The sequence below is a fragment of the Rhea americana genome, unplaced genomic scaffold, assembly GCF_003343005.1.
Source record: "Rhea americana isolate MKP2758 unplaced genomic scaffold, rheAme1 scaffold_48, whole genome shotgun sequence".
Classification (NCBI taxonomy): domain Eukaryota; kingdom Metazoa; phylum Chordata; class Aves; order Rheiformes; family Rheidae; genus Rhea; species Rhea americana.
In genome coordinates, this window is record NW_028186623.1 from 1,048,279 (window position 1) to 1,073,757 (window position 25,479).

Here is a 25,479-nt window from a genome sequence, read left to right on the forward strand (position 1 = left end):
GTCTATTGTCCTTTTTAAACATCTTCTGCTTTGACTAATTTGATTAGGCTTGTTCTTGGCTGGCTTTCCATCAATAAAACCCTGTTCAAAAGACGGCCCCACTGCTTTTGCAGAATACAGCCTAAAAGAGAACATTTAACAAAAGTAAATGTACTATACAATGGAAAACTAAACAGCAATGTGTACTTTATTCTTAACACTCTTATGTAGCCTCTTCAATCATTAATACTTGTTTTGATTTAAACTACCTTCCTTCCAGAAACAGCTCAAGCAACAGTGAATTCTCATCATATTGAATTATTTTGAGCCTAATTATAAGCAAAAGTTGTAAGAGAATGTAGCTCTACTAACGGAGCTTACATAAGGTCAAATCCAGTCTTCTGTACTGTAAGACAAACGCTGGTATGGTTAAATAATGACACAAAGCAAGGAGATACTCCATAAAACATTAATATTTTAATGAAAAATCTTAGCGTCATGTTTCTATCCAAAGACACTCAAAACTAGTTTTTCTCCCCCTTTATTTTAACCTATAATGGGACCAGTTTGGAGATTTTTTTTTGTATTTTAGAACTTTTTTTTTTAAAGATTAAACAACCAGGCTAGCAAAAAGGTACCCAATACATACTTTTCTTATATCAAACAAGCTAGTATTTCAATACAATGTAACTATACAGAATATATACATTACACATATGATCACAAAGCAAACACTACAGGCTCAGAACAGATTTGAAAAAACATGATATTCACATTGATTACAATAACTCTAAAAATGATTGTAACGTTGAAACGGCACTTAGTTTACAAAAAAAGTCACAAAAATATATATAGCCACCAAGAACTATGGTTCCTGAAAAATACTAATAGCCAGATAGTATTATATAAAATGTGAAGTGTATTTAAACATCGTATACATTAAAAAACAAAACCAAAACCAAAAAACAATTCTGTTAAGTCAATAAACATGCCAAGTAATCTAGCTGTGGCCAGCATCAACAAGAGAAGCTGTACTGTGGATGAGATGACGACTGGATATACGGCTGGTGACCGGCGACTGGCACAGTTAAGGGGGTTTCACGGTTACTAAAATGCACAAAGAAGCCCAACAATAATTTAATTCACATTTTTGCTCCAGCTTTACTCTTTCCCCCTTCAGGGTTTCACCATAGGGCAGCGCCTAGAGTGAAGGCACTGCAGGAACAGGGCAAGGAAGCTGTCCAAGAACTTTGTGTAGCCAGGTCTATGTCAGAATATCAAAAGCATGCATCAGCTAAACGAATGGTTAAACAAAATCACTCCTCTGGGGACTTCAGCAACCCTCAGGAAGACTGTAGGTACAGTTGCCACACAGGCTGGCAGCACCAGAAACTGATTCAGCTCTCTGCTTAGTGCAACCAGGTTTGCAGGTGAGACCTGTGGGACACTGAATTGCTGCGATAGCACACATTGAGTTAACAAAAACCCAGAGCAATAAGTACTGTTGCATTAAAAAAATTCACATTTCTTTTACGGTACGTTTCCTCAAATACTTTGAACCAACTCTAGGTACTAGGGACCTCTGATGTGGCTGAGGCACAGTCTGGCCTTGAACCCTCTTATCTGTMATCACAATGCTATGGAGTTTATTATGTCCAAAAATTGGAGACGAGAACCCTCCAAAACTGGGTTTCATCTTGTAAGCAAAACTTGAACTTAATCGATCTGAATGAAAATTAGCTATTTTCCATATTCTGATGGTGCGGAAGTCGCAATGAATCTAGGAACAACAGGTGCTCCTACATCTGCATTTTCTCCATCCCTGCAGGGTGCACAAAGCTCCCATTCTACTTGCATATAAAATGCTTCATGGTTTATCTTAGAGAGAGACTGGCAATAGTCTCAATGCTCTTACATCCTGGGGCTGGAGGGGAAAGCCAGCAACCAAGAAGCGACTGAAGCCCTCATATAAAAACTTTAAACCATAGCTTAAAAACAATAAAATTTCATCCCGTAAGGGACATATAGGGATCATAGTTTTATAAAATATATTTTACTGCATTGGCAGCAATTACTTTTTAAAAAAGTTTAAATTCACACCTTTTAGACTCAAGATATATGTGAACCCAGAACCATTTTCAAAAACCTAGTCTACTAATCTCTCAGTATGAGAGACCTGACCATAGTATCTGCGAGCCTGACAACTGAACTCAACTGTAGTAAGATAGACCACCAGGAACACAACCTTTTGTTAATGTGGCRTAAGAAAACTGACACATAGTTCTCAGAGGGAGCTTAATTTGCTGACTGTGAAGGCATCCCAATGGATTTTAAGGGGAGCTGGGCTAAATATCTGCATCAAAATACAAAACAAATCAAACCCTTAAAACTTGGTCAAATCCCACATGCAGCTAAAGACAACACTACTTCTGCTCTTCGTTGGGAACTAGAAGGTTTTCATTTCTTTCCCCTTTCCCAAAACACTCTTCCCATCAGAGATATTGTTCTGTAAAGAACATGAGGGGTACAGACCAAGCACAGACTCCGAGAATACGGGTCCCCAGCCCAGGGCAGAACCTTGCTAGTTCTGTGGTAGTGAAGGCACTCTACTTGCAAAATAAATGGGGGAGGAAAGGATTTTCCACTAAGTGCAAAGAACAGTGCCACACAGAAGAAGGATATGCAAAAGGAAAATACACTCAAACCATTTTGTGAATGAATTGGAGACTACTCACCATTGCAGAAACTGCGGCAATGGRACCTACATGTGGCTATTTGGAAGAAATTCTAAACAACTTAGAAGGGCCAYGCAGATTAAGGGATTGGAGCATCTCTCATACGGAGAGAGGCTGAGAGMGCTGAGATTGTTTAGCCTGGAGAMGGGAAGGCTCYGGGGGGATCTTGTCAATGTGTAAAAATACCTGATGGGAGACTGCAAAAAAGCTGGAGTCTCAATGGGCACAAACTGAAACACAAGAAACTCCATTTAAACGTAAGAACAAACTTTTCTTTTTTTCTTTTTTCTCTTTTTCTTTTCTTCTCTTTTCTTTTTCTTTTTTTTTTTAAGAAAAGGTGGTCAAACACTGGAACAAGTTGCGCAGAGAGGCTGTGGACTCTCCATCTTTGCAGATATCCAACCGGACAATGCCCTGAGCAACCTGCTCTAGTTGACCCTGCCCTGAGCAGGGGGACTGGATATAGATATCTCCCTTACAACCTCAACTATTCTGTGATTCTGTGACCCTGTGATCCTTGTCAAGAGGAAATAGAAGTCCATACTAAAAAACCTTTTTAGGGGAAAAGAAAAATGCACTGCAGGGATCAAAATCCTCTAATAATCTGCTGAAAGAGATCTATGCTTTAGGTTTAATCCCAAGCATAGTTTAAGGCAAGTTTCATTTAGATATATCTCACTCAATTTGGAATCCAAATACTAGCAACAGAGCTTGCTTTAAGATGTTCTAATATTTTACATCTCTCCTGTGAAGAACATTAGCATTCCAAAGCACTGAACACTTTCAAAAAGTTAGGGAGGAGAAACAAAATGATACTTGAATTTAATTTGCATTGAGTTCTATGGAGAAAGGATATTAACAAGAAACAAACAACATTACAAACAGGAAAATTATCAAAAAAATCCCAATCCTAAAACAATAACAACAAAAAAATTCCGAGAGTAAGAACTCAATTGTTCCTCCAGTTGAATCAGACTGAAAAGTGAGAAAAATTAAGATGTTACACAGAGATTAAGGGGTTGAAAAGATAACGTGTAACACATTGCAATGAACAATGAAACATATGATTCGCCTGGCACCAAGGTGTTAATAGTTAACGATATTCATTTCTTTTCAAGGAAGAACAGATTAGAGCTACAAGGTTCTTGTAACTGGTTTTTAATTTCTTTTTGGTATTCAGAAAGTAGTCTACTTTCTGACACATATTTTAAAGTCTTCTAAAAACCCAATATCCAGATAYGTCTATTCTGTATTTGCATATCTCATGACAAGTAAACTGTTTAGCAAAATATCTAATGGGAGAAAATCACTAGATTCTAACAGAAGATTACGTCAGTCTATATCTGACTTTCGAATATCATATCTATATATTCTGGGACTGTGTCTTTAGTGTAAGTACTTTTTACTACAACATTCAGGAAAGGATTCTAATATATCTGGAAACATGTGTAGCATTTGGATTGAAAAAGAAAACCATACATTTGAGTTCAGTGTCACAGCTCTATAATTCAGAATAAAACTCAGCAAAAGGCATTTGCTTGTCTCACTGGCTTCTCAGTTATAGAAATCAGAAGTGGAAGAGAACTTATCTTTAAATTCTGCCCATCAACAGACACTAGATTAATTCACAGTACAACAGCCCAAAAGAAGAATTTCTCCTCCAAGCCCTTTTCTCCTCCAAGCCCTTTTATGAAGATTCACAAACCTAGACATACAGGACTGGATTGTAGCAGAGAACTTTGCATCATGTTTCTGAAAAACGCTTCAGATCTGGTGGAGAAACTTGACTCCAGTAACTTGCAAAGGCCTGAAATCCCAACTATTTTTGTTCTATACAACTACAATACGTGTTTTTTTTTCTACCTAAAAAAAGTGAAGAAGAACTGTTAAATACTTAAAAGCCACTGAAACCCTTTCAGCTCTTTCCAAAGAGCAATAAGCTTTCTTCATTAAAAATGTCTGCTACAGTAGAAACGCCTCAGATCTACAGAGTATCAGAGCTGCCTCTGCTAATCGAATACAAATTGATCTTGCAATATAATACGACTTTTGTGATTTCTCTTTCTTCAGAAGAACTACCCTTTCTCTATTGGTTTCGTTTTCTCCTCATGTTTGTGTAAAACAAATTTGGACAGAGAAGAATTCAGAAAGCAGATTCAAAACTAAGGGAGTATATCCTGCCCTTTGAATACTAAGATCAAAYAACACCTACTCTCTCTGCATGTTGTATGTAGGCGATAGCCATTTGGCATCAAACACAGAGTTAACCTGATCAGTAATAAAACCCCACAAACCTCCTCATGTAATTCCTAATGTAGTTTTCAAAGCAGTACTAGAGCCGGAACAGCCTCGACCAAACAGGAATCACTGCTCTGAAAATCCCATACCCTAAATTTGCAGCTTTTTCTAAATATGGAAAAATGAAATTGCAAATCTTTCAATTTATTGCTTACTTGAGCTGTGTACATAGCCAGAGTAATGGCCTTTAATCTGAGTTGGCAAGGATTTAAAATGTTTTGAAACAGGAACAATTTATCATTGCTATATAGGTTTTTTGTAAACAACCCCCTGTTGGGTTAGAAAGTTGGCCTCTAAAGAGAATAAATTGTGTGTTTTGCCCAAAACAGACTAATAAAAATCTCAGAAACCATACATGCATATGTATATAAAAAAAAGTGTGCAATAATACACAAAAGAGCTCATTTTTTTCCCCATCTGTAAACTCCCTCTAGCTAGCTTTTGGAGATTAGTAAAAACACAGTATACATGGTAGGGGGAAGTGACCAGAATTGCAAACGATCTGGTCAAGGTTTAAGAACTTCAGTTTGAGAAAACCTTCATTTTTGTATGTGGTTTCCCTTTTACAGAAAGATACAGTCGTGAGATATTTGTCAGGCTTGCATGGATATGCAAAGTATATATACTTTTCCATCATCCCAAGTTCATTATGCACCATTAGACTTTTCTTGATCATATTATTTCCATGCCTAACCTTAAATAGGCAAATCCGGACAGGCTATTTGACCAAACAGTTTCTAAAAGGACTGGAATATAAGAAGTAGGAATACCTGGCATGATATCACTTGGTTTGTCAAAAATGATTCATCTGAGATGAAAAGGGACAATGTGGTTTTTTTTAAAAAAGTGTGTGACTGTTAGTTTCAAAAATGCTTACCATTTCCAAGAAAAGGGTTACAGTAAGCGCTTTGAAAATCAGCAGGCACAGAGATAGGAGTGTCATTTTATAAGCAGAAGATTAAAGCAATCCACTCAAAACTAGTCAAAACTGTTCAATAATGGTTTCCAATGCATCCTTTTTGTTTGTCATTTTAAAAAGTTTCCTCTGATTTCTTTCCCTTAACCAGAGGGTCTGCAGAAGCAAGAGAAACTTAATGAGCTGTTCTAACTGTGGAAGAAGAAATAGTTAAGTGATCTGAATCAGTTGGTTCTTCTTTAGAAGTGTATCACAGCTTCCATGATGTTCTGACAAGCTTTTTTTGTGCATTCAGTCTTAAGTATTTTCACAGAAGTGATTATTCAGTCATGAAAAATAATGTAACATCTGTTGCAGTTTTCTGTTTAAAGCGTAGCTTACAAAGTGAAAAGGGAAAATCTCCCCACTTTTCTTAAAAAAAAATTAAATTAAAATGTACAGGACCAAACACAGGCACTTTCCAAAGAACAAAAATGAAAACAAACCATGAATTATTCAATAGTAATAGATGACAGCTCCGGTTTCGGAGGATCACCTGCGGTTGCCTCAGCACTGGCGTTAGTCTTTGGCTGCTCGGGCACATCTTCTTCCTTCTCTGCCAACCCACCCAGAGACCCCAAGGGGAAAGTGCTTTCACAATTCTGAGTCGACGAGACCTGTGAAATGACAGGCATTTGGACAGAAGAGTTGCTTTCAAAGCCATGCTCCCCTAGCTCATACTGCCCGAGGGTCTCTTCTTGTTCCTGGTTTAAGTAGTCCGGTACTAGGAAGTCACTAGAAGAGGGGCAAAGGACAAAAGAGAAATGTCATTTCTCAAATAAACATCAGATATATCAGTTTCTTTGTATCAGTTACACCACACAAGATACGTACCACATTGCACAGATAACAAAGATAATCATTGCACATTGTTCTAAGATCATCATAGCAACACACTTCACTAAGCATTATAACCTGATTCTCATTTATATACAAGGAGAATTTATTGAAAGAAACCTATTTTGCATTGCTGTGCATCTCTGTTTCCTACACAGAAACTTCTATTTGGATCACCGTGATGGGAATGAAAGTTAATATCTGGAACATCGTGTGGCCCTGAAAATCTCATTGAAAAAAAAGGGAACATTCAACCTTTGAAAARTAAAAACAAAAAATGAGTTCAGTACTGGCAAAGTGGGCCTTTTCCACCACGGAGGTAAGACCCACGCAAGAAACAGCAGTACCRCTGCTCTCAAAGGATAGAGGCTGCAAACAGAAGTCTGAGAGGAAGCAAAGGTTCCGCTTAAAGTGTAAGGAGGCCACCAACCGTGATGGTGTTTTCCTAATGCTGAAACACATCATAACACCACGAAAAGAACTGAATTTCATTTCCTTCTCTGAGCCACACAGTTACAGCCCCTTCTGCACAACAGTTCTATAACTTACTCTTTTCAGTGAGGGCTAACCATATCTAAAGAAAATCTGTTGACCTCTTAGTAGTATTTCCAGAAATCAAGTACATGAGTAAAATTAAATTTCTTTGCAAATACTCAGCACCAGAMATACCCATGTTTTAAGTTTGTCCTAGAGGCAAACATATATTCATATATATATACACACACACACAAACATATATACACACACATACGTAAACACAAGTATTTGCATGCTTTAGTTCCTCCTTGTAGTTCATTAAAAAGCAGTAAGTTTTCTTCAGTGGCAGCTGAGGTTCACTCTGCAGAAAAGCATTCACCTCTTCAAACCCAAATTAACAATTGGCTATAGTAATCTAATGTTTGGAAATTCAAACTAAAACAACTAAAAATCATGCACTTTCATCTGACGACAACAATGAAGTGCTTACCACAATCACGGCATCATTTCTTAGCAGAGTTTTCACTCTTAGCTTTGGCACAAGTGCTAAGAACAAGAACTACGCAAACCCACAGATACAGGGCACTTGTACTTTTAAACAATATTCTTCTGGAAAAAAAACAGTGACTGGCTTTCCTACTTTGTTTTGTAATTCTTTCATTCTGTATCACTTCCAAGATAAGCAAACAGATTTCTGCAATTCTGAAAATTTGTATACATCAAGCTGTATCTTCTCAATAGATTTAAGAGCTCTGAGATCTATCTTCCTTCAGATTTCCTTCATCTACTTTCATACTTTTCTATCTAAAAATCAAATGGTTACAAACATTTATTTCAATATGAGAATATAGCGCTACTCTGACACTGAKAACACATGCAGATGCCTTTTAACAGCCTTCAGTGAAGTGTATTTGTGAGATAAGCCAATTCTTTTGCACCCTGATAAACAAGAAATATTTAATTGGCCTTTATTTTTTTAAGATATCAAATCCTATTAGTCTGATCATTTAGCAACGTGTTACCCCTAGAAAATTAAAAAAAAGAGAAAGTACAGAGTCATGCAATCTTTCCACAATATTCACCTATCAAGTAAGTACCTAAAATTAAGTCACAAGTCTACTCTCTGTGTAAATGAACAGGGAATGTACAAGAGTTTGGATCTTAAACAGATACTACAGTACAGAATAATATGGCTTAGCATCATTAACCTGTTCATAGATACTACTGAAAAGAGAAATAAGTAGCCCAGAAGCAGCTTCTGCATATCACTGGATTCTTCAGTGCCCTTGTTTATAGTTTATACACTGTAAAACAGATCAGATAAAACAGATAGCGGTGCAAGAATAAATTTGACTGGAATTAGCTGGCAACCTGATGAGAGGCACAGCAGGCTGCCCTGAAAGCAGGAAAAGATGATTTAGGAAAAAAAAAAAGAAAAAAGAAAAAAAAAGGTTCCCTGTTAGGTTTTTGCTGTGCACCTCACCTGCTCTGGAAGTAGTTTGCTAGCTCTGACGCTTCATGGTTCAAGCTCCTCAGGTGAACGATTAAATTTCCAGAGTTGGTGAACATGGCGCCACATGTTTTGCACTCGTAAATCCGAGGCTTGCGGATAATATGCCGGGAAACCCGCATGTGGTGTTTATATTCCCCGAAGGAAGTGAAAGTGGCACTACATATCTGGCACCGGAAACAGCGTTTACCTTCGTGCTTCAGGCGATGCATCTTTAGCGAGTAAGCTCGGGTGAACTTTTTCCCACAGCGGTCACACTGAAATGGTTTAATGCCTATAGAAGAGAGAGTAAAAATGTTCACCTTTTGTAATCAGAGGTCATTGGCAAAATCCCTCCGGATTTCTAACAACAAAAGGACACCAGCTGTGGTCAGTCAAAATGAAGTGCTGCTTTAAGAAGAAACAATCTGTTTAATTTTAAAATGGCAGAAGCAATTAGCACAGAACTACGATTACTCAGAACCAACAGTCAATAAATTTCGCAACAATGTGATCCCTGTTTAACTCTTACACTACTTCTTCACAGTTTAAAATGAATATAAACTTCCTTGGATTAGACTAAGCTTAAGATCCTGAGCCACAGCTAAAAAACATCTGATGCAGCCGGCATCTCAAACTATCTTTGAACACTTTTGATCTTGGAAGATTCTTGTGCCAGATTGGTTCCCAACAATGCAATTATCAGGCTACTTTTAATTGCAATGTCTTTTTCTGGCTGCCTTTGGCCTCAGAGAAGTCTTTTGGCAGGACTGTCTGTGCACAAGGATGCCCCTGTGATGCAGCAGGAATGGTGATAAAAGGGTGAAGTAACAGGCTTTGTATTCTGTGGGAACCCTTCTATACAAAAATTTTCAGACAACTCTCTAAGACCATTTAAGTTCATGCTTCTCATTTTTTCTCGTATTAATTTAGAAATCCTGTTACTGGTTCATTTTTTATTTTACACACCAATAAAACTCCAAAACATATGGGCTTTGCAGCATGTTGCAGTGGCTCACAGTAAGTAGTCACACCCAAACAAAACTACTACAACATAAGACTGAATCACTGAAAAAGTCAGATTCGGTAGAAAGTCTGAACCCCAGAAAATGTGGAAATCCAAAAATGAGGCCAATAATGTGGAACTCAATTCATACTAGAGATGTCAAGGAGGAAAAAAAAGGTTTTTCCAAACGGCTGAGTGTGCATCAGCCCCTGCAGGTTGTTAATTCTGCTTGGTTTTCACTCTGCTTTCCTAATGTTCAAAGTAGAAGCTGAACCTTTAATTGGGGCTTTTATATAGCGAAAAATATAGTTAAAGTTACACTGAAAGTCCTTGTTAAGCACGTGAAAACAAGTTAATATTCTAAAATATTCTCTTGTGGATCTTAAACTTTTCGGGCTTGCTTACTGTCCAAGGGCATCTATTTCCTCATACAGTTTGAGGCAAATCTCTTCAGCCATTTTGCTTATGTGAAAACACTTTCAACTTTCCCAACATTTAAGAATTTCTTTTATACACAGTTTATTCTAAAATATGTATTCAAACCTCTCCCAACTTTGCCCAGGGGTTGCTAGAGGACAGGACAGCCAGAGAGGCTTTGCTGAAGCTGGTCTGCTATCAATTAAGACTTCAGTAATCTATTTGGGATAACTGACAAGCACAACCACTTTGCTTTGTTAAATATGAAATGCAGACTATTACTGCTGGCCTAAACAGAACACGGTCATTTTGCTTGAAGGAATCTGACAAATAAATGTTGACACTGAAAAAATTATGCCTTGAGAATTGACTCTGCACAAAAATAGTGTTGCATCTTTGTGTGGGTAAGAGTCATGCTAAAACCAGGAGATACTAAACCATTAAGTTTTTGCTCAACTGCATTAACCCCTTATATTCCCCTTACATTCATTAAAATGTCAATGCTGTATTATCAGAGAGGGCTGACAAGTCTTGAAAAATACTAAAAGCAAAGATATTAACAGTTTATAGTTAGGTAAGAAATCAAAATGAATACAATGAAATTTGCTGATCAAGACCAACTCAGTAGAGGCATGGACACAAAACTTTTGCTACCTGTACTATCTATAGTAGATAAATTGATTATCAAACCAATCAAAATGTTCTTAAGTCCCCTCCCCCCCGGCAAATTATGAGATTCAGAAGCATATGACATCCTTCAACACAAGCATGCAAGAGAAACAGCATTTTTTTTTATGGCTGTGAGTCTCCTTTACAACACAGTAGACAATTACAATGTCTAAGAAGAAGTATCAATCTTCTTTAACATACACCACTTCTTTAACATAAAGAAAAGCCAATTATACTGCATTTCACTTCAAATTTTATCATGAGATTGATTTATTTGGATGGCTTTCAGGCAATCAGAATTTCTTCAGCCCATACAAATGTTAATCATCCATAAGTGCAACTATCAGTCAAATTTGATGTATCAAAACATGCATTCAATGAGGCATACCTCTACCCAATCTTTCTAAAATCAATTCTCAAGCACTTGACAGATGATTAAAAATGAATTGCATTACTATGTTTCCTGCACAGTGTAACCTCTGTGGGTCTATAAATTAATAATTCTTGAGAACGGAAGTATTTCTTACCTGAGTGGATAAGCATGTGTTGTTTTAAGTTCTGAATGCGAGTGAACCGGACCCCGCAGGTTGGACACTGAAAAGGTCTATCTGGGCCATTTGGGCTGGGTCTCTCTGTGCTGCTGGTAGAAGGAGCAATGTAGAGTTGGTAGGGATACTGAACGTTCTCCAAACTACAAAGAAAAAATACACTGATTTACAAGCAAGCTAGAGAGAAAACGAGAAAATTGGATTATTTTTCCCTTGGAAAATTGGAACATTGAACATACTTGTACGAGGAGAAAAAAAAGACAGGCCTTTACCATTTCTGTTTTCTGTTTACACTGGAAATCTCTTCCTTTATAACTTCAGGTCTGACCTACATCCAAAGTCTCATACTATTGACCTTGCACACCCGATCAGAAAATAATTTCTAACTTTTGTTTCTTTGGGCAAAAGGTCTGAATATCAGCTGCAAACTCAATTTCATTTTTAGGCATGAGCATTTTTTCAAGTGTAGGTATTTTTTCAAGCATATCAATGATCTATAGACATCAAATAATCCAAGAGGAAGAATTTAAAGAACTAAGCAAACTGAAAAGCAAAGGAATATTTTGCAGTTTCAGTGATATTTACAAAGGAAATTAAAATGGATTCATTTTAATTTCAACTCAGGCTTAATGAGCAATCACTAGTATCTACAATTACATATTTCTAAGTTTAAAATATTAATCTAATTAATTGATACATGTTACTTGTCCGATTCAATCAACTCTGTGAGAATAACACAAGTGTTGTATTTAAAAAAACAGCACAGAGACTGCAATAAAGGAACAATACAACTTTCAAAGAAGTTATTTAAAACTGACTAATCGCTCCTGCAAACCCTCTAGCTATAAACTGTTTAATGGAACTAGAGTGTTACAATCCAAGTCTTCTGGCAAGGTACTTTCTTCACTAAAGGCCATAGTCAAATAAAAATCAACCTGCTGGTACAAACATAGAAACAACAGGAGTTTGAACTTACCTGGTACTTCCCTTCCTTGAGCATTAGGGTCTATATTTTTGTTAAATAGACATTTCACCTTGCTCATAGCCTGATGGCAGATCAGACATCACTGACAGCAGGGAACAGTTCTGACCATGAATATTCCCTGCGGGTGATAGCTACCACGGACAGAACAATGCAATTTTGTTTTTCTAAATTCTGATGTATTACATATATTGTGAAAAAAAGGTGCAACAATGTCTCCTGTGGCAGATAGTCAGAAATTCTCCCTAAATGAACAAATCCAGAGCTCTGCACTCTTACTGCTGTCTCTAGCCTAGACTGTTGGTTTCTAGGCTAGGCTGAGTTTGTGGACTTCTAACACTTACAGGAATGAAATGTGCAGTTAAGCACAAATACTTTTTCCTATGCATCATGCAAAATCCCACAGACCAGATCTGCACAAGAGGATGAGAAGTAGGATCATCTCTTTAAAATCAATGTCTTAACTGCCTTGGTTTACTCTGGAAATGACTGTTCAGACAACTGTGAGAACTGGATATCTGAATTCTGAGTACAATGATGAGTCTCAGCTGCAAAAGTTCCAGCTGTAAAAATTTGTCTGGTAAGAGAAAGCAGCTACCAGAAAGTATCTCCTGATGGACGCAACATAAGAGAGTCACTTGCAGGAATTACAATTACTCTATAAAACCAATGCGGATCTCTTGGCTGCCGGATCTTGGCAATATTATATATTGGAATAATATTTGTTTTAAGGAAACTTTTTGTTGGGATTCATACAGAATTTTTCCCCCATGCTGATAATATYATCGAATCAGCTTCTAATATTTGTGGTAATGGAAAAGCTGGTACCAGGGAACACAAACCAGACACACATCTCTGTGCAGAGGCAGCACATGTTGCACGGTTAGTGCTGAGCAGACACTACTAATGGGCCAAGTCGGGCTGAACTGAGCCCCAAAGTGCTGTCTGGGCAGGCCTGAACTGTACATATGCAGCAGATTTCTGCTATGAGAAACAGACACTGCTCAATCTAAGTTAGTACAAACCTGCTCAGAGCTATATCATTTTTTGGAGAGTCGGACAAGCAATTTCATTGGTTTTCACTTCTCTTTACACACAGTAGGGTCCCAGCGAGCTGGGGAAAAGACAGATGCTGATGAACTTGTTGATCTTTGCATGAGGGAAGACTTTCCAAGAGGGAAGTTATCAGCTCATATCCTGGGCTGMCACTTACGGGTGCAAAAAAAGGTCAACTGATGGCTCACCAAATGCACCTGAAATGAATGAGGATATTTCTAAGCGCAGGCTCTGATTTGTCTAGCCAATCTTCCGCCAGAAGCTCTGGCATTCCTCTTTCTCTCTGTGAGCAGATCACTAGACACAGAACAAATTTCACTCTAGTCAGATGTGGAAATGCTGGTTTTCTCTCTGGAGCTGGTGTGACCATATGCTTTCCACTACACTAGCCAAACTGATTGGGGCCCAAGAGAGCTACCTTTCCTCTCATCTGGTATTTGACAAATGTCACGCAACCTCTTTAGCTAAGGGGTGATGATTCCCTTCAAAAATGGTTCCCTTGCACTTAACTGACCRGAGAGAATTTACAATAAAGGTTTTCACAGCTTGTGCCAAGAGATGTGGAGGTGCAATGCAGGGGTGATAAAAGGATGGYTGAATGGGGAGCAAGAACTATTGCTTGTAGATGTACATATTATGTGCATCTACACATACAAATATGCATATACACATACAAACGTATATATGTACATATATATGTAGTGTTCTCAAATAAGAATTGCTTTTTTTTTTTTTTTTTTGACAATGCTTAATGTCTTTATAAGGAACATCTGGTAAAATATTTCTCAGATACTTCTTCCTTCATTCCTGATCTAGCTGATTGTGGGGAGGCCAAAAGGCATCCTGCACCTGGAGTTTGCCAGTGAGACACTCAAACCAGGGCAGAAATGAGGAGCCACAGCTCTCCTTTTGTTTCTAGCTCTCTTGGGCCAGTTCACCATCGGAAGTCTGYACTGGCCCCAGCTTCTGCAAATGATTCAGAAAGGGAAGAAGCACTACATGGACAGAAGAAATTTAAAATAAAGTTTGGATTTTCTGTTAAAAAATACTATGATGAGAAAGAATGTTCAAAGGAAATAAAACGAGAAACATGAGGTTCTCCTGCTACCAGCAACTGACAAATCTTTTYCCATCCTTACATTGAGAGCAGGCTGAAATACCTATTGGTGACATATCTGAGGACCTTAGGACAATGAAGAAATTACATTTAAAATATAATCATATTTTCTCTCTCTTGCTTTTTTTYCCCCCGTATACTCACTTAAATATTCATGACTTGGAATTTGTGATAAATATGGGATTTAACATTTTAATTTGTTTAATTTCTAACAAAATTTCTGGAACAGTGATATGAAAAGATGTTTTAAATATTTTAATCATAATATTAAAACATTTCACTTTCAATTTGTTCCTTATCACAGATTATATGCATATGCAACTCTGTAGAACTAAATGCTGGCAAACACAAGCACCAGAATGCTCACTGAGTCTAAAAATGTCCTCTATTTGTAAATAASATGTACTTTAAAAAATGGAAGTTCTCATTATATTAGACCTTACAAATCTTTTAGCTTTTAGCCTTTGCAATTCCTCTTTAAATGCAGCCATAAAGTGATACAGAGACTACCTGTTAAGCCAGCTAAGGCTGAATTACATATCTGTCTTGCAGAAGTATATTACAGTCCAAATGTCAAAAATTAGAGAAAGAATATAACAGAYATTACTATGCAACAGTAATTTTTAATAAACAGTTTCCTGTGCACCTACTAAATCGAGAACAATGTGCACGTGACCTGCTCTTTGAAATTAACTGATTATGGAAGAGGACCAATTAATTTTGTTAATTATTTAACAAAGAAAATGAAGAGATAAAACATCTTAGCTTTTAAAATATTTACAATTGTTTCCACAGTGAAAAGAGTGTCATAYTGAAAGGCTTTTGGACGGTCTACTTTTTTGCTTTGTACTCTGGAAACCACATATCTGAAAAACTATATATATGTCAATGTAAATTTGCATTGTCCACTCAGAATCAATTTTGACATTCTGAGAACCTATAATGATAAAGCAATGTACAATTTGGACTTACACCAAAGATACACTTAAAAACTACCAAAAAAGTGAGGAAAATTTTCTGCATCTGTATGATATGCTGATTGTGTTTTAATCTGATCCAGCTGAAGTTCAATATTTGACTGTATTCAGCATCCTGTATAATCTCACTTTCATATACATGTCAGATATGACCAGTCATTCTCCCTGCAACATTTTGATCTGCTGATGCCCCTGTCCTGTGCTTGAAAAGGGAACTGAAAAGTCTAGTGCTCAAAAGGCTGTCACACCACATCAGACAAGCATGTGAAAGACAGCTTGTTATGACCTGAAATCACCATTTTACAAATTTAACTGATTTATGGGCTAGGTACTGTCTTGCAACTTTTATTTGAATTTATAAAATACATCACTTGGTAGAAAACTTAGTTCTGGAGTTCCCTTAGCATTACATAAACAATGCACAAATTCTAGTTCATTTTTAATGATGTTTCTTTTATTCTGAAGCTAATTATTTTCAARCCTGTGCATAAACCAAGGCAAATATTATTTTCCTCCTAACATGRAAGAGATCTTTTATTGGGAAATTTCACAGTGTATTAAAAAGACTTTATACATTTTGAATTTTCTAAGCAGTTTTTGTTGAAGTTCTACAATTTTATTGGAAATTTCTGAAATTATCCACTGCTGAAAATACACATGCAACTTTAATTTAGTTATAACTTTTAAAAATTGGGATCAATTCTAATGCAATGAGTGCTTCTATTATCAATCAAAGCTCTAAGTGCTGGATATTATTTTTAAATTGAGATTTGCACAATAGAAGGTAGCAGGTGGATAAAATCTTCTTTGTCAGACACAAAATCTTTTCTAGGCAGTTATTTTCCCTTCAGATTTAATCCTACAGTGGCACAGGTTTTAGACAGAAATGGCAGGAAAGACTTTATGAGCAATAAAAATGCAGCTCTTGATAGTTATCTCTGTAGGGAGTTTCACTTGACACGGTTTCTGGAGTAACTCCCAAAGGTTCACACTTCTTACTCAGACCCACCTGCTTAACAAAATATAATACAAAATCTAGCTTGACAATACTTCATAAGTTTTGCTATAAAACACAGTAACTATCTATGCACTGTACTTGATACGTACCACAAAAGCAAAGAAATACAAGTCAAACCAACTGTGTGTACCCTTGTATGCACTTGTAGGTGCATAACTTCGCTCTAACAGAATTACCATCCATCTTTGACCAAGCAGAACAATCTTAGTTCCACCTTCTCTGCCAGCCTTCCCTTATCGCASTAATAAATCACTCATCGCAGCAAAAGACTGCTAAATATTTACACAGAATGACAGAGTATGTTGGTAAAAGGCTGCATGCAGAAAGTTTGGGAGAAAAGACTGAAGGCTGCGCTGCCTGCTCTGCGGTTTATGGCAACAGTAACATCTGGAGAAGCCAAGAGCAGGCACGTGTTTTCACTCCGTTGCTTTTGTGGCTTTACGTCAGCTGTTGTAGGCATGCAACAACCACACCTGTTTCACAGTAAAGACTTTTTGTTTATTAATAAAGAGCAGTGATGAAGAAACAACAAAAACATGAATATCTTTCTTCACCAGTGTAGCCTGGAAATACACAGGAAATGAAAAACAACAAGTAAGCAAATACTGACTTTCATCACCTACATTTTTCTGAAGCATCTGATCCTTCAGGCACTGATTGTACTTTGATCAACACAGAGAATTATATGTACAAACAGCTAAACATTCAGAGATTAAGGYTGGGTAGGTTAGTTACAGCACACCACTTCCTGCAGAACAGTTTGAACACTTCATTGGTACATACCGATCATCATCGTCCGCATGAGCGTTAGTGCCAGAGGTGCTTTGGAGTGTGGGCAATCCCTCCGTAACCCCCTCATCTATTGAGCCTAGGCAAAGGAAAAAGGGCAATTTAATGCAAAATAAGTGTTCAAAAAGGGTTGGGGGTGGGTAAACACACATAAAGTTTGTTCTCTAAATCCCTGACAGGCACTGCTTCCTGAAAGACAAGATACTAGGCTTTTCTTCAGAAAATCCTTTAGAAAACCGGTAGCAAATATGTTCCAAATCAACTTGTCCTCTACACAGACTATTTAGTAAATGGACAACTCAATATATGGCAAATATTTGGCATACCTAGAAAATGAAAAGAATCTATGTAAAATAGAGCTAGAGCTTTCAAAACACACCCAATAATAACACTGTAAAACAGAAATGTTACCTTCACTTAAAGGGCACTATTTCATGAGCAATAGAGGGTTCAACCCTGCTACTGTTTCTTGCCTTCCCATTCCRTACCTTCCATATATATTAATATGTTGATAATACTTCCATTTATTGATAAAATGCTGAAACAGGAAGAGTCYTATGAGAAATTAAAGATGCAACCCAAAGCAGACTAGACGTTTCTTTGCAAGAGAAATGCGTACAGAAAACCACTCAAGAGTTTTGTGCAGTACCCAAACATTCCAGTAAACTAGCTCAAGCGGATTTTGGAAACAGAATYGAAGGTTAAATTCAGCACTAAATCAAACCTTTGCAACACCTGATGTGTCTGACTGTTGTTCAGACGGGCCTCCCTCATCACCACTTGGCAGTTCRGTACTCACTCCTTGCTCAGGTGTACTAAGCAAGAATATTTTGGTCTGATGTCCTCGTAACAGAGAGGGAAGTTGATGGTACGGTACTGAATCAACTCTTAGTAGAATTTGTGCTGCTTCCCCAACAAGAAACTGTTTTCTAAAAACACATCCTCTGGTTTGRTTCTCTGTGACCGTTCAGATAAAGCATGTTTGGTTCCTTCTGCAGCCTGAGTGCAGACAGCAGACTAGATCTCCTCGCATTCCTGCTTYTCCACTTATAATCTCTGCGTGTGCAATGGGAGATGAGGAAAATGAATGACTGAAATGCAGCAAATTTCAACAGGACCAGACTGCCGTCATTACTCTCCAAGACAGGGGTTCCCAAATCACAACACATGTACGGTTAGCAGCATGAAAGCCACTTGGAAGTGGTGCACTAGAAAATCCATCTTTCCTCCGTTTTCCTCTGTTGAGACAAACAGTGAGCACTGCTTCAACTTTCTGGAACAGTCAAGCAGCCCTTGCATCTCTACCACTGAATGCATGTGAGACAACAACAGATGGGGAAAATGAGATTTCTCTCTTCTACATCTACATCCTGAGAACGAGCGCAGCTTGGGACAGTGTTAGGAGCTGCTCTTGCTGCTATGGTAAGTGACATTCCTGCTTTCTAAGATGATGGTACAACAGCAAGCTAAATTTGGGAAACCTTCTCTAAAATACACTAGGAAATTAAAGTATCCTTAGGTCTAAGATGACAAAATACCAGGAAAAAAAAGAAAAGAAAGAAAATCAGAGAGAAGGAACAAAGAGATGGAAAGTAGGTGGGGGTAAGCATGCTTATTTTATCAAAAGCAGGCACAATTAAAGAGTACTGTCTCCAAAAGAGGCTGTCCCTATAAAGGACAGAGCRTTCTACAAAATCCAACTGAAGTAAAAGATTACTGGTCTTAATGTGACCCCATATTACGGGGCCAGTAATGGGAGGGGACTTTTGTCTCTAGCAGGCAGTTGGAAATTACTCTAGCAGTACCCAAATTTATAATTTTGATATGACTTGACTGACAAACTGTGGTTTTGTAACTGTGCAATTTGTAAAATTACAAAAGTTAATCCCATTTTGATTTATCCTTCTTTCTCTTGAAATACCTAACTGAAAGTCTACTAAAAAAATAAACCCAATAGCTTTTAATTTTATTTCTAAGCCTTCACCTCTCAAATGGAATCACTGTTAATGAGTTATTAAAATATCTTCTCAATCACAGTTGTTGTTGTTACCATAATGACTTATTTATGAAGGCTCTGCTTCATGTCTCTCTCCATACTATAARGTGCTTCCAAATATAACAAATGGCAAATGAACAATTCTTGAGATTGCCCAAAGAGTGAATGAGAGCTCTCTGTAATGTCARAGAGAGAGGCGGGAATGCTTTTATAAATGCACTGTAAAACAYTGAGATAAATATATGCAATTATACAAAGAAAATATGTTCAGGGAAGAGAAAGCCATTCTTCAACATATCTCTCTGGCTCCATTTACTGTTCTTACATTACTGTATAAGCAAATATATCTTTAGGAGGTAAAAAGTGCTTTCTGAGTTGCAAAGTGTGCCTTATCATGTATTTGGTACATGTGAACTGTACTAAAAAACAAGAGCTTTATTCCTCTTTATGACAAAATGTGAATAAAAACTATTATCAAGATAGTTAATAATGCAATGCAAAGACCACTAAATACTAACTCAAACTTATTCAAAGACTAAGAAGACTAGCGCTTCGAAGCTTTTGGGCTAGCATACGTTTTTCTCTCTGCAGCCTTTTTAAGGAAGAACATGCTGTATTAACATCCTCAATAAGAGACATCTAAGTTTAAGCATTATGATTACGAAGGCCTGAGATCCCCTGCTCAGCGCTGTACAAACCATCAGGCACATAAGGCACATAACCGAAGYGGTACGAAACTAAGAACAGGAAATAGAGAACAGAAAACTTTCTAGCAAATGTCATGCGGCTTCAGAACTTCAGCAGACACCAGCCAAAGCAGGATGTGCAAAGCTGCCTGCCAACAGAAATCATTGCACAGCTGAGGAAACCGGCTAAAGGAAGCTTTATCGCGAGAGCAGGATTCGGTAGGTGCCTGGTTAGCAGAGTATATTCCAAAGGAATTTTTGCTTAACAGTAACACCACAACTCTCTTAAAAAAGGAGTCTTTAAGGCACTCCATGACACCTCTCCTTCTACAATTCACTCCTATTCTCATATTCTCATGTCCCTATTCATTCCAGCCACTTACGACTACACTATTCTTCTGATACTGCTACCTCCAAGAGATGCCCTCCGAGAACTTTCACAGCTAATATGACACTGCTTGGTAATCCAGAATTTAAACCAAGTTTGTTCTTTTAGCCTGCTTGGATATGATGTTTTTAGCCAGTAAAACTCTCTTCTTTCACTAGATAAGCTTCTTCAGCTTTCCCTAATKGTTACTTCTACTTGCTCTATTTTGTCTGTGACAGTAACGTCTGCTGATGCAATGATTCGCATCTCTGATCGCACGGCCCTGGCAATGTCTTTTGTAAGCTCCTACTATAATGAGTTAAAAACTGAGTTAAAACTACCTGTTCTTGAACCAGCACCTTTCTTCCTGGAGACTACTCAGCACACTAACTCTTTCTTTTAGTTTTTAATCCATGCACTATTTTGACAAACTACATTTCAAGTTTTAGAGGTGCTTAAACAGATATTAAACCTGCTTCTCAGAAAAGGTAAATATCACTTTCTCCAGTAAATAAAACTTTACTGATCTAAAACATTAACACAGGAGCTATACAAGGTGATGAACAAAAGCAACAGTATAGAAAGCCTCCTGGGATAAAAGGACAACATTTTCATTTCCTTTTAGTGARTTTTACCTGAGATAGTTTATCAGCATTGGTTATATACTGTTTTCTCAGCCTGCTAAGATTGACTGAACATTCACCTTCTGCAGAGAAGGCCCAGCGTTACACTGACCAGACAAAAACAATAACGTAGCCTACAAGGCTACATTTATTTCATTTTATTCTATTTATTTTATTAATGGCAGTAGCATTTTACACATACATTATTCGAATGAGGCAGACCAGTGCACTCTCCATTCTTATGGTTCTCRAGTAAAACAGGCTTTATTAAAAATCCTTCAGTAAACAAACCCTCTACTGAGCACAGGTCAAGCCTCTCAATTCAAAGCAGAATAGCTGACCTATGCAAAATTTTTRTAATTAAACTACAAATATTGTAAAATGTCTGTCTTCTGACTATTAAAAGACGTTCAGTCTACTCTGAGCAAGGAGAAAAAATGGATTGTTACAGTAACAATCTTTACATAATAGCTATTAATAAACAGCAGTCTGCTAGAAGAACCCAAAACTGGCTTCAAATCRTCTTTCATGGAAAAAAGGTTTCTCTCAGCATTTGGCAGTATTTGAGAAGCAACTTGAGAAGCAAATCCCACAGAAATGGAAAGATTCTCAAAATCAGGACTGGGTGGGTTTGTTTTTGTCTGGGACATTAAGATGATAGTGTTCAACCATTTATTTTCCAAATCTTACTACAAAGGCTTTCTGTCATGATCATACAAKGTTTTATGCCTGATGCAAAGTACCATTCCATGCCTCTGCAGCTACAGCCACAAGCCTTTCAAATTTAGTGTTATGACTGAAGTTAGATCATGCTTTTGACACTACTGAAAACAAAACTATATTGCCCAGTTAAGCAATCAGAGGTTAACAGTGGTTATGAACCTCTTTTGAACAGGGAAGCCTACTAACAGGCTTACTTTTCTTAGCTGACTTCTGCAAACTTATTTAGAGATCTCTAAGTCCCTCCAGCAGGGTTCCTATTTAAGATTTCATAAAAAAAAAAAAAAAAAAAAAAAAAAAAAAAGGCAATTTCATGAAACTAAAGCTATCTAAATATTTTAAAAATTAAGCAGATTTCCTCCGATAAAACCACAAGGGCAAACGTTATTTGTACATACATTTAACCCCCGAAACGGTCATACCTATAGAGGAAGATTGTGGGCTGATCAGGAGATCTTCCTGAACTTGCTCGCTTCCAGGGACTGTCTGTTGATCACTCAGAGAACTCTGGGATGCACTGACAGGCTGTGATACTTCCTCATGAACTTCCTCATCGCTTAACCTTTCCACTTTGACACGCACGTCYTCTTCAATCACAAGGGGCGAACTGGCTTTTGTGCTCTCGCAAGTCACATAATCAGCAATTCTTCTGTTTGACTCAGAGGGCCCAGGCATTTCCAAAGTCCTAGAATTCTCCACCTGCTTCACCTTCTCAGACTGAAGTCTTCGATCAATTCCAAAAGGAAAAGTCCAGGGGAAGGCTAAGGAGGAGTCTACAGGCTGATTTCTGGACTCTGGGTAAGAAGTTGAAGGATTCAGCACTTGGGGGGAACTTGTTTGCGTGTTACACTTAAGAGGGCTCTCCGGAGACATAACTATGTAGCTTTTGCGCTTTCTTCGTGACTCTCGGCAAACAGGAATGGTTCTTTCCACTACACTGCATTCAGAAGAAACTGGAGAAAGGCTGCCGTCTCGAGAAGTAAAATTGCAGTTTGCACTGTTTTCCTGTCCTGCATCTAGCACCTTCTCTTGCTGGCTGTTGGGCGTATTCCATAAAATGCTTGACTTCATGAATTCCGAGCATGTGCTAGCAACACTGAACATCTGCATATAGCTGGCTGCAGCCAACACATCAATAATATTTTCTGTATTAATAGATAGTGTTGCTGTGTAAGCATATTCCAGAAGAGGTATGAAGCCAGTCACTGTCACATGGTGCAAGTCTAATACACTCTTGCTCTCATCTTCTGCTTGGCCAACGAGCTTGGAACGGAAGAAGTCACTGCAGGCTGCCAAAACCACCTTGTGCGCCCTGAAGATTTTGTCCTGGACACGAATGGTGATGTCACAAAAATGTCCATCATTGCGAAGCATGTTCAGCTTTCCAAGCATCTCCTGGCTATGAGCAGGGGAATTATGAGTAAATGTTTTTACACCCATCTTTTCACCTTTCTGCTAGCGTTCTTTCCACATGCAAAAGATCACAGGTATCCTAAAATAAAACAAAAAAGCTCTGTCACTTACATGAAAGTACATTTCATCTCTGAAAGCAAAAGGTAAGCGAATTCACGATTATAAGGCTCAGTAGGAAGAAAACTCTTCCACTRGAGAATTCTCTGCAGTCACATTTTCACATTGTTTTAGGATCCAGACTGTGACATCRTGGATTAACTCTGCAAGTAAGTAAGTGCATTTCTGTAATTTGCTAAAACGTAAAAAGAAAATTATTTGCAATCCATCATTAATATAGTCTACATGTCTGCTATTGCAAACTCAAAACAAATTCCCAACACAGTTTTGGGAAAAACAAATGTCTGTAACACTAAAAAGAAAGCATTTTGAAACTATCATATGTGTAAGAAACTTGGGTTTTTATCCTCTGGGCTCAGAAATCTACTGCTTATGGTTCTTAAACACTAGGGATTTTGTTGAATTGTTCTTTTAAGTGAAGACGACATTTGCTTGGGTCTGCTTAGAAATGTGCAGGAGCAAACAAATCTCTCAGAGAAGGTATTTAATAGCAGAAAAGCTTCAGAGAAATTATAGCATGAATTTTCAGAGGACAGAGTTCAAGCTGGTAAACATAAAATAACAGTTGGCAACAGCTCTGCTCTGCTGCTGTAATGCAGGTACTGATTGCCTAAAGCTGCTTTTAATAAATKATTTTGGACTAGAACGAGGGGTTATTGAAAATTCTTTCAAAAACACAATGCATGATAAACCTCAAAGTAAAGCTCTGATTTAAATCAAAGAGACACAAACTGATTTTATATATATATGATAAAGAGTAACAGGAGTGTAACTTCTTTCTCCATATAAAAATACAAACTGTTTCCTTGGGGACCAATTCTCTTCTGTGTGGTAGGTGCAGACGCGTGGGTTTTGCACAAGGTCCCGAAGAACTAGGAGGGACAGGAYGCGCCCCACACCGCCTGGCAGCTTTAGGGCCGCAGCAGCGTCTGAAAACTGAATGCCTTGGAGCTGACAGAGGAGGCTGATCCATGATTCAGTCCCTCTGCAGTACGCTGGGGACAGGCACTCTGCCAAGCTAGGTGCTATGTGCCTAGAAATCCCCTGCAATGGAACCCTAACGCTTCCGCTGCCACCAAACGCTCCCTACCAGCAGCGGAGGGCACAGCATCTTCAAGCAAGGAAACGCAGCTTATGAGACCGCTCAAATTACTTCTGAATTATTTCAGTGTTAAGAAAAAACAAGCTACAACTGGATACCTTTTCAAGATTCTTTGATGTAAAGACTTCTGTATTCTACATGCTTCACACAATTTACAAGATACAGAAAYACCATCACCTTGTGGTTAAACAAGAGCAACAGAATTGGATCTGATTATTGCCTGCTGTCAGCCAGCTTCTTCACATTACCCTTCTCCTTCCCTTTACAAGTATGCAAAAACGTACTACTCCTGCAAATYGCTCACGTGGAACTTGGCAGATACGAGGAGCACTGCAAGTCTGGAACAACTTACAACAAATCCCACAAGTCTTGATACATATTTAAATGACAGCTGTCAGAGCCTACCCCGTTCTACAGATGTTTATACTGGGCATTTTCTTGTTCCTATGATTTCACTTTTCATACTGCAAACTCTTTCTGACACCGGAAAAAAATATCTATTCTAGAGAGTGGAGTAATTTAACAAGTCTCAATAAACAAAAAGCCTGAGTCAAATCATGATGGCCACTTGGATTTACAACAAAACTTCACACCACTACAGAGGAAGAAGTTAAGCACAGGCAAAACCCTCGTCTTCAGTGAAAGAAATCATATTGACCTCAAGAGGCATCGGAAGACCCAGCCTGTTTGCTCTCCAGCATGAATCGAATGGAAAGCGTATAACTGATCTCAGACCAAAGCTGCAGTAAAATCTCACAGCCACGCATTCTAAAACGGCCTCGGGATACTCTTCGTTCCGAACTCCCAGTAACTACAGCAATTCCCTGGTACATCAGAAGTCTAGAACTACTTTTCTTCAGTAAAAGGATACAAAAATATTAACACATATTCAAGGGCTGCTGATAGCCTTAATATAAAATATACGTAGGGTATTTAGAAACAGTACTGATATACAAGTATAAACAAGGAGCAAAATCTAAGCCAGCAATATTCCCAATTCTTGGGAAAGCCCAGAAGACTAACAACAGTTTTCCTTCTATATTCATTTGAATGAGTAATTCTCATTCCTCCAATCTCAAAGTATTAGAGCTCTGTTTCGCTCCCTT

The 25,479-nt window shown here is 37.9% G+C and overlaps 1 protein-coding gene across 1 annotated transcript; it reads right to left on the bottom strand.

The window, feature by feature from the left end:
• Positions 1–434: 434 nt before the first annotated feature.
• ZBTB44 (zinc finger and BTB domain containing 44) lies at positions 435–23,229 on the bottom strand. Its single transcript, XM_085316782.1, has 5 exons — positions 22,164–23,229; positions 17,344–17,428; positions 11,390–11,553; positions 8,765–9,065; positions 435–6,702 (listed from the first exon to the last, which is right to left on the bottom strand). Exons 1-5 carry the CDS (start codon positions 23,179–23,181, stop codon positions 6,420–6,422), a joined length of 1,851 nt encoding a protein of 616 aa, XP_085172908.1. The 5' UTR covers positions 23,182–23,229; the 3' UTR covers positions 435–6,419.
• Between the last annotated feature and the right edge of the window lie 2,250 nt (positions 23,230–25,479).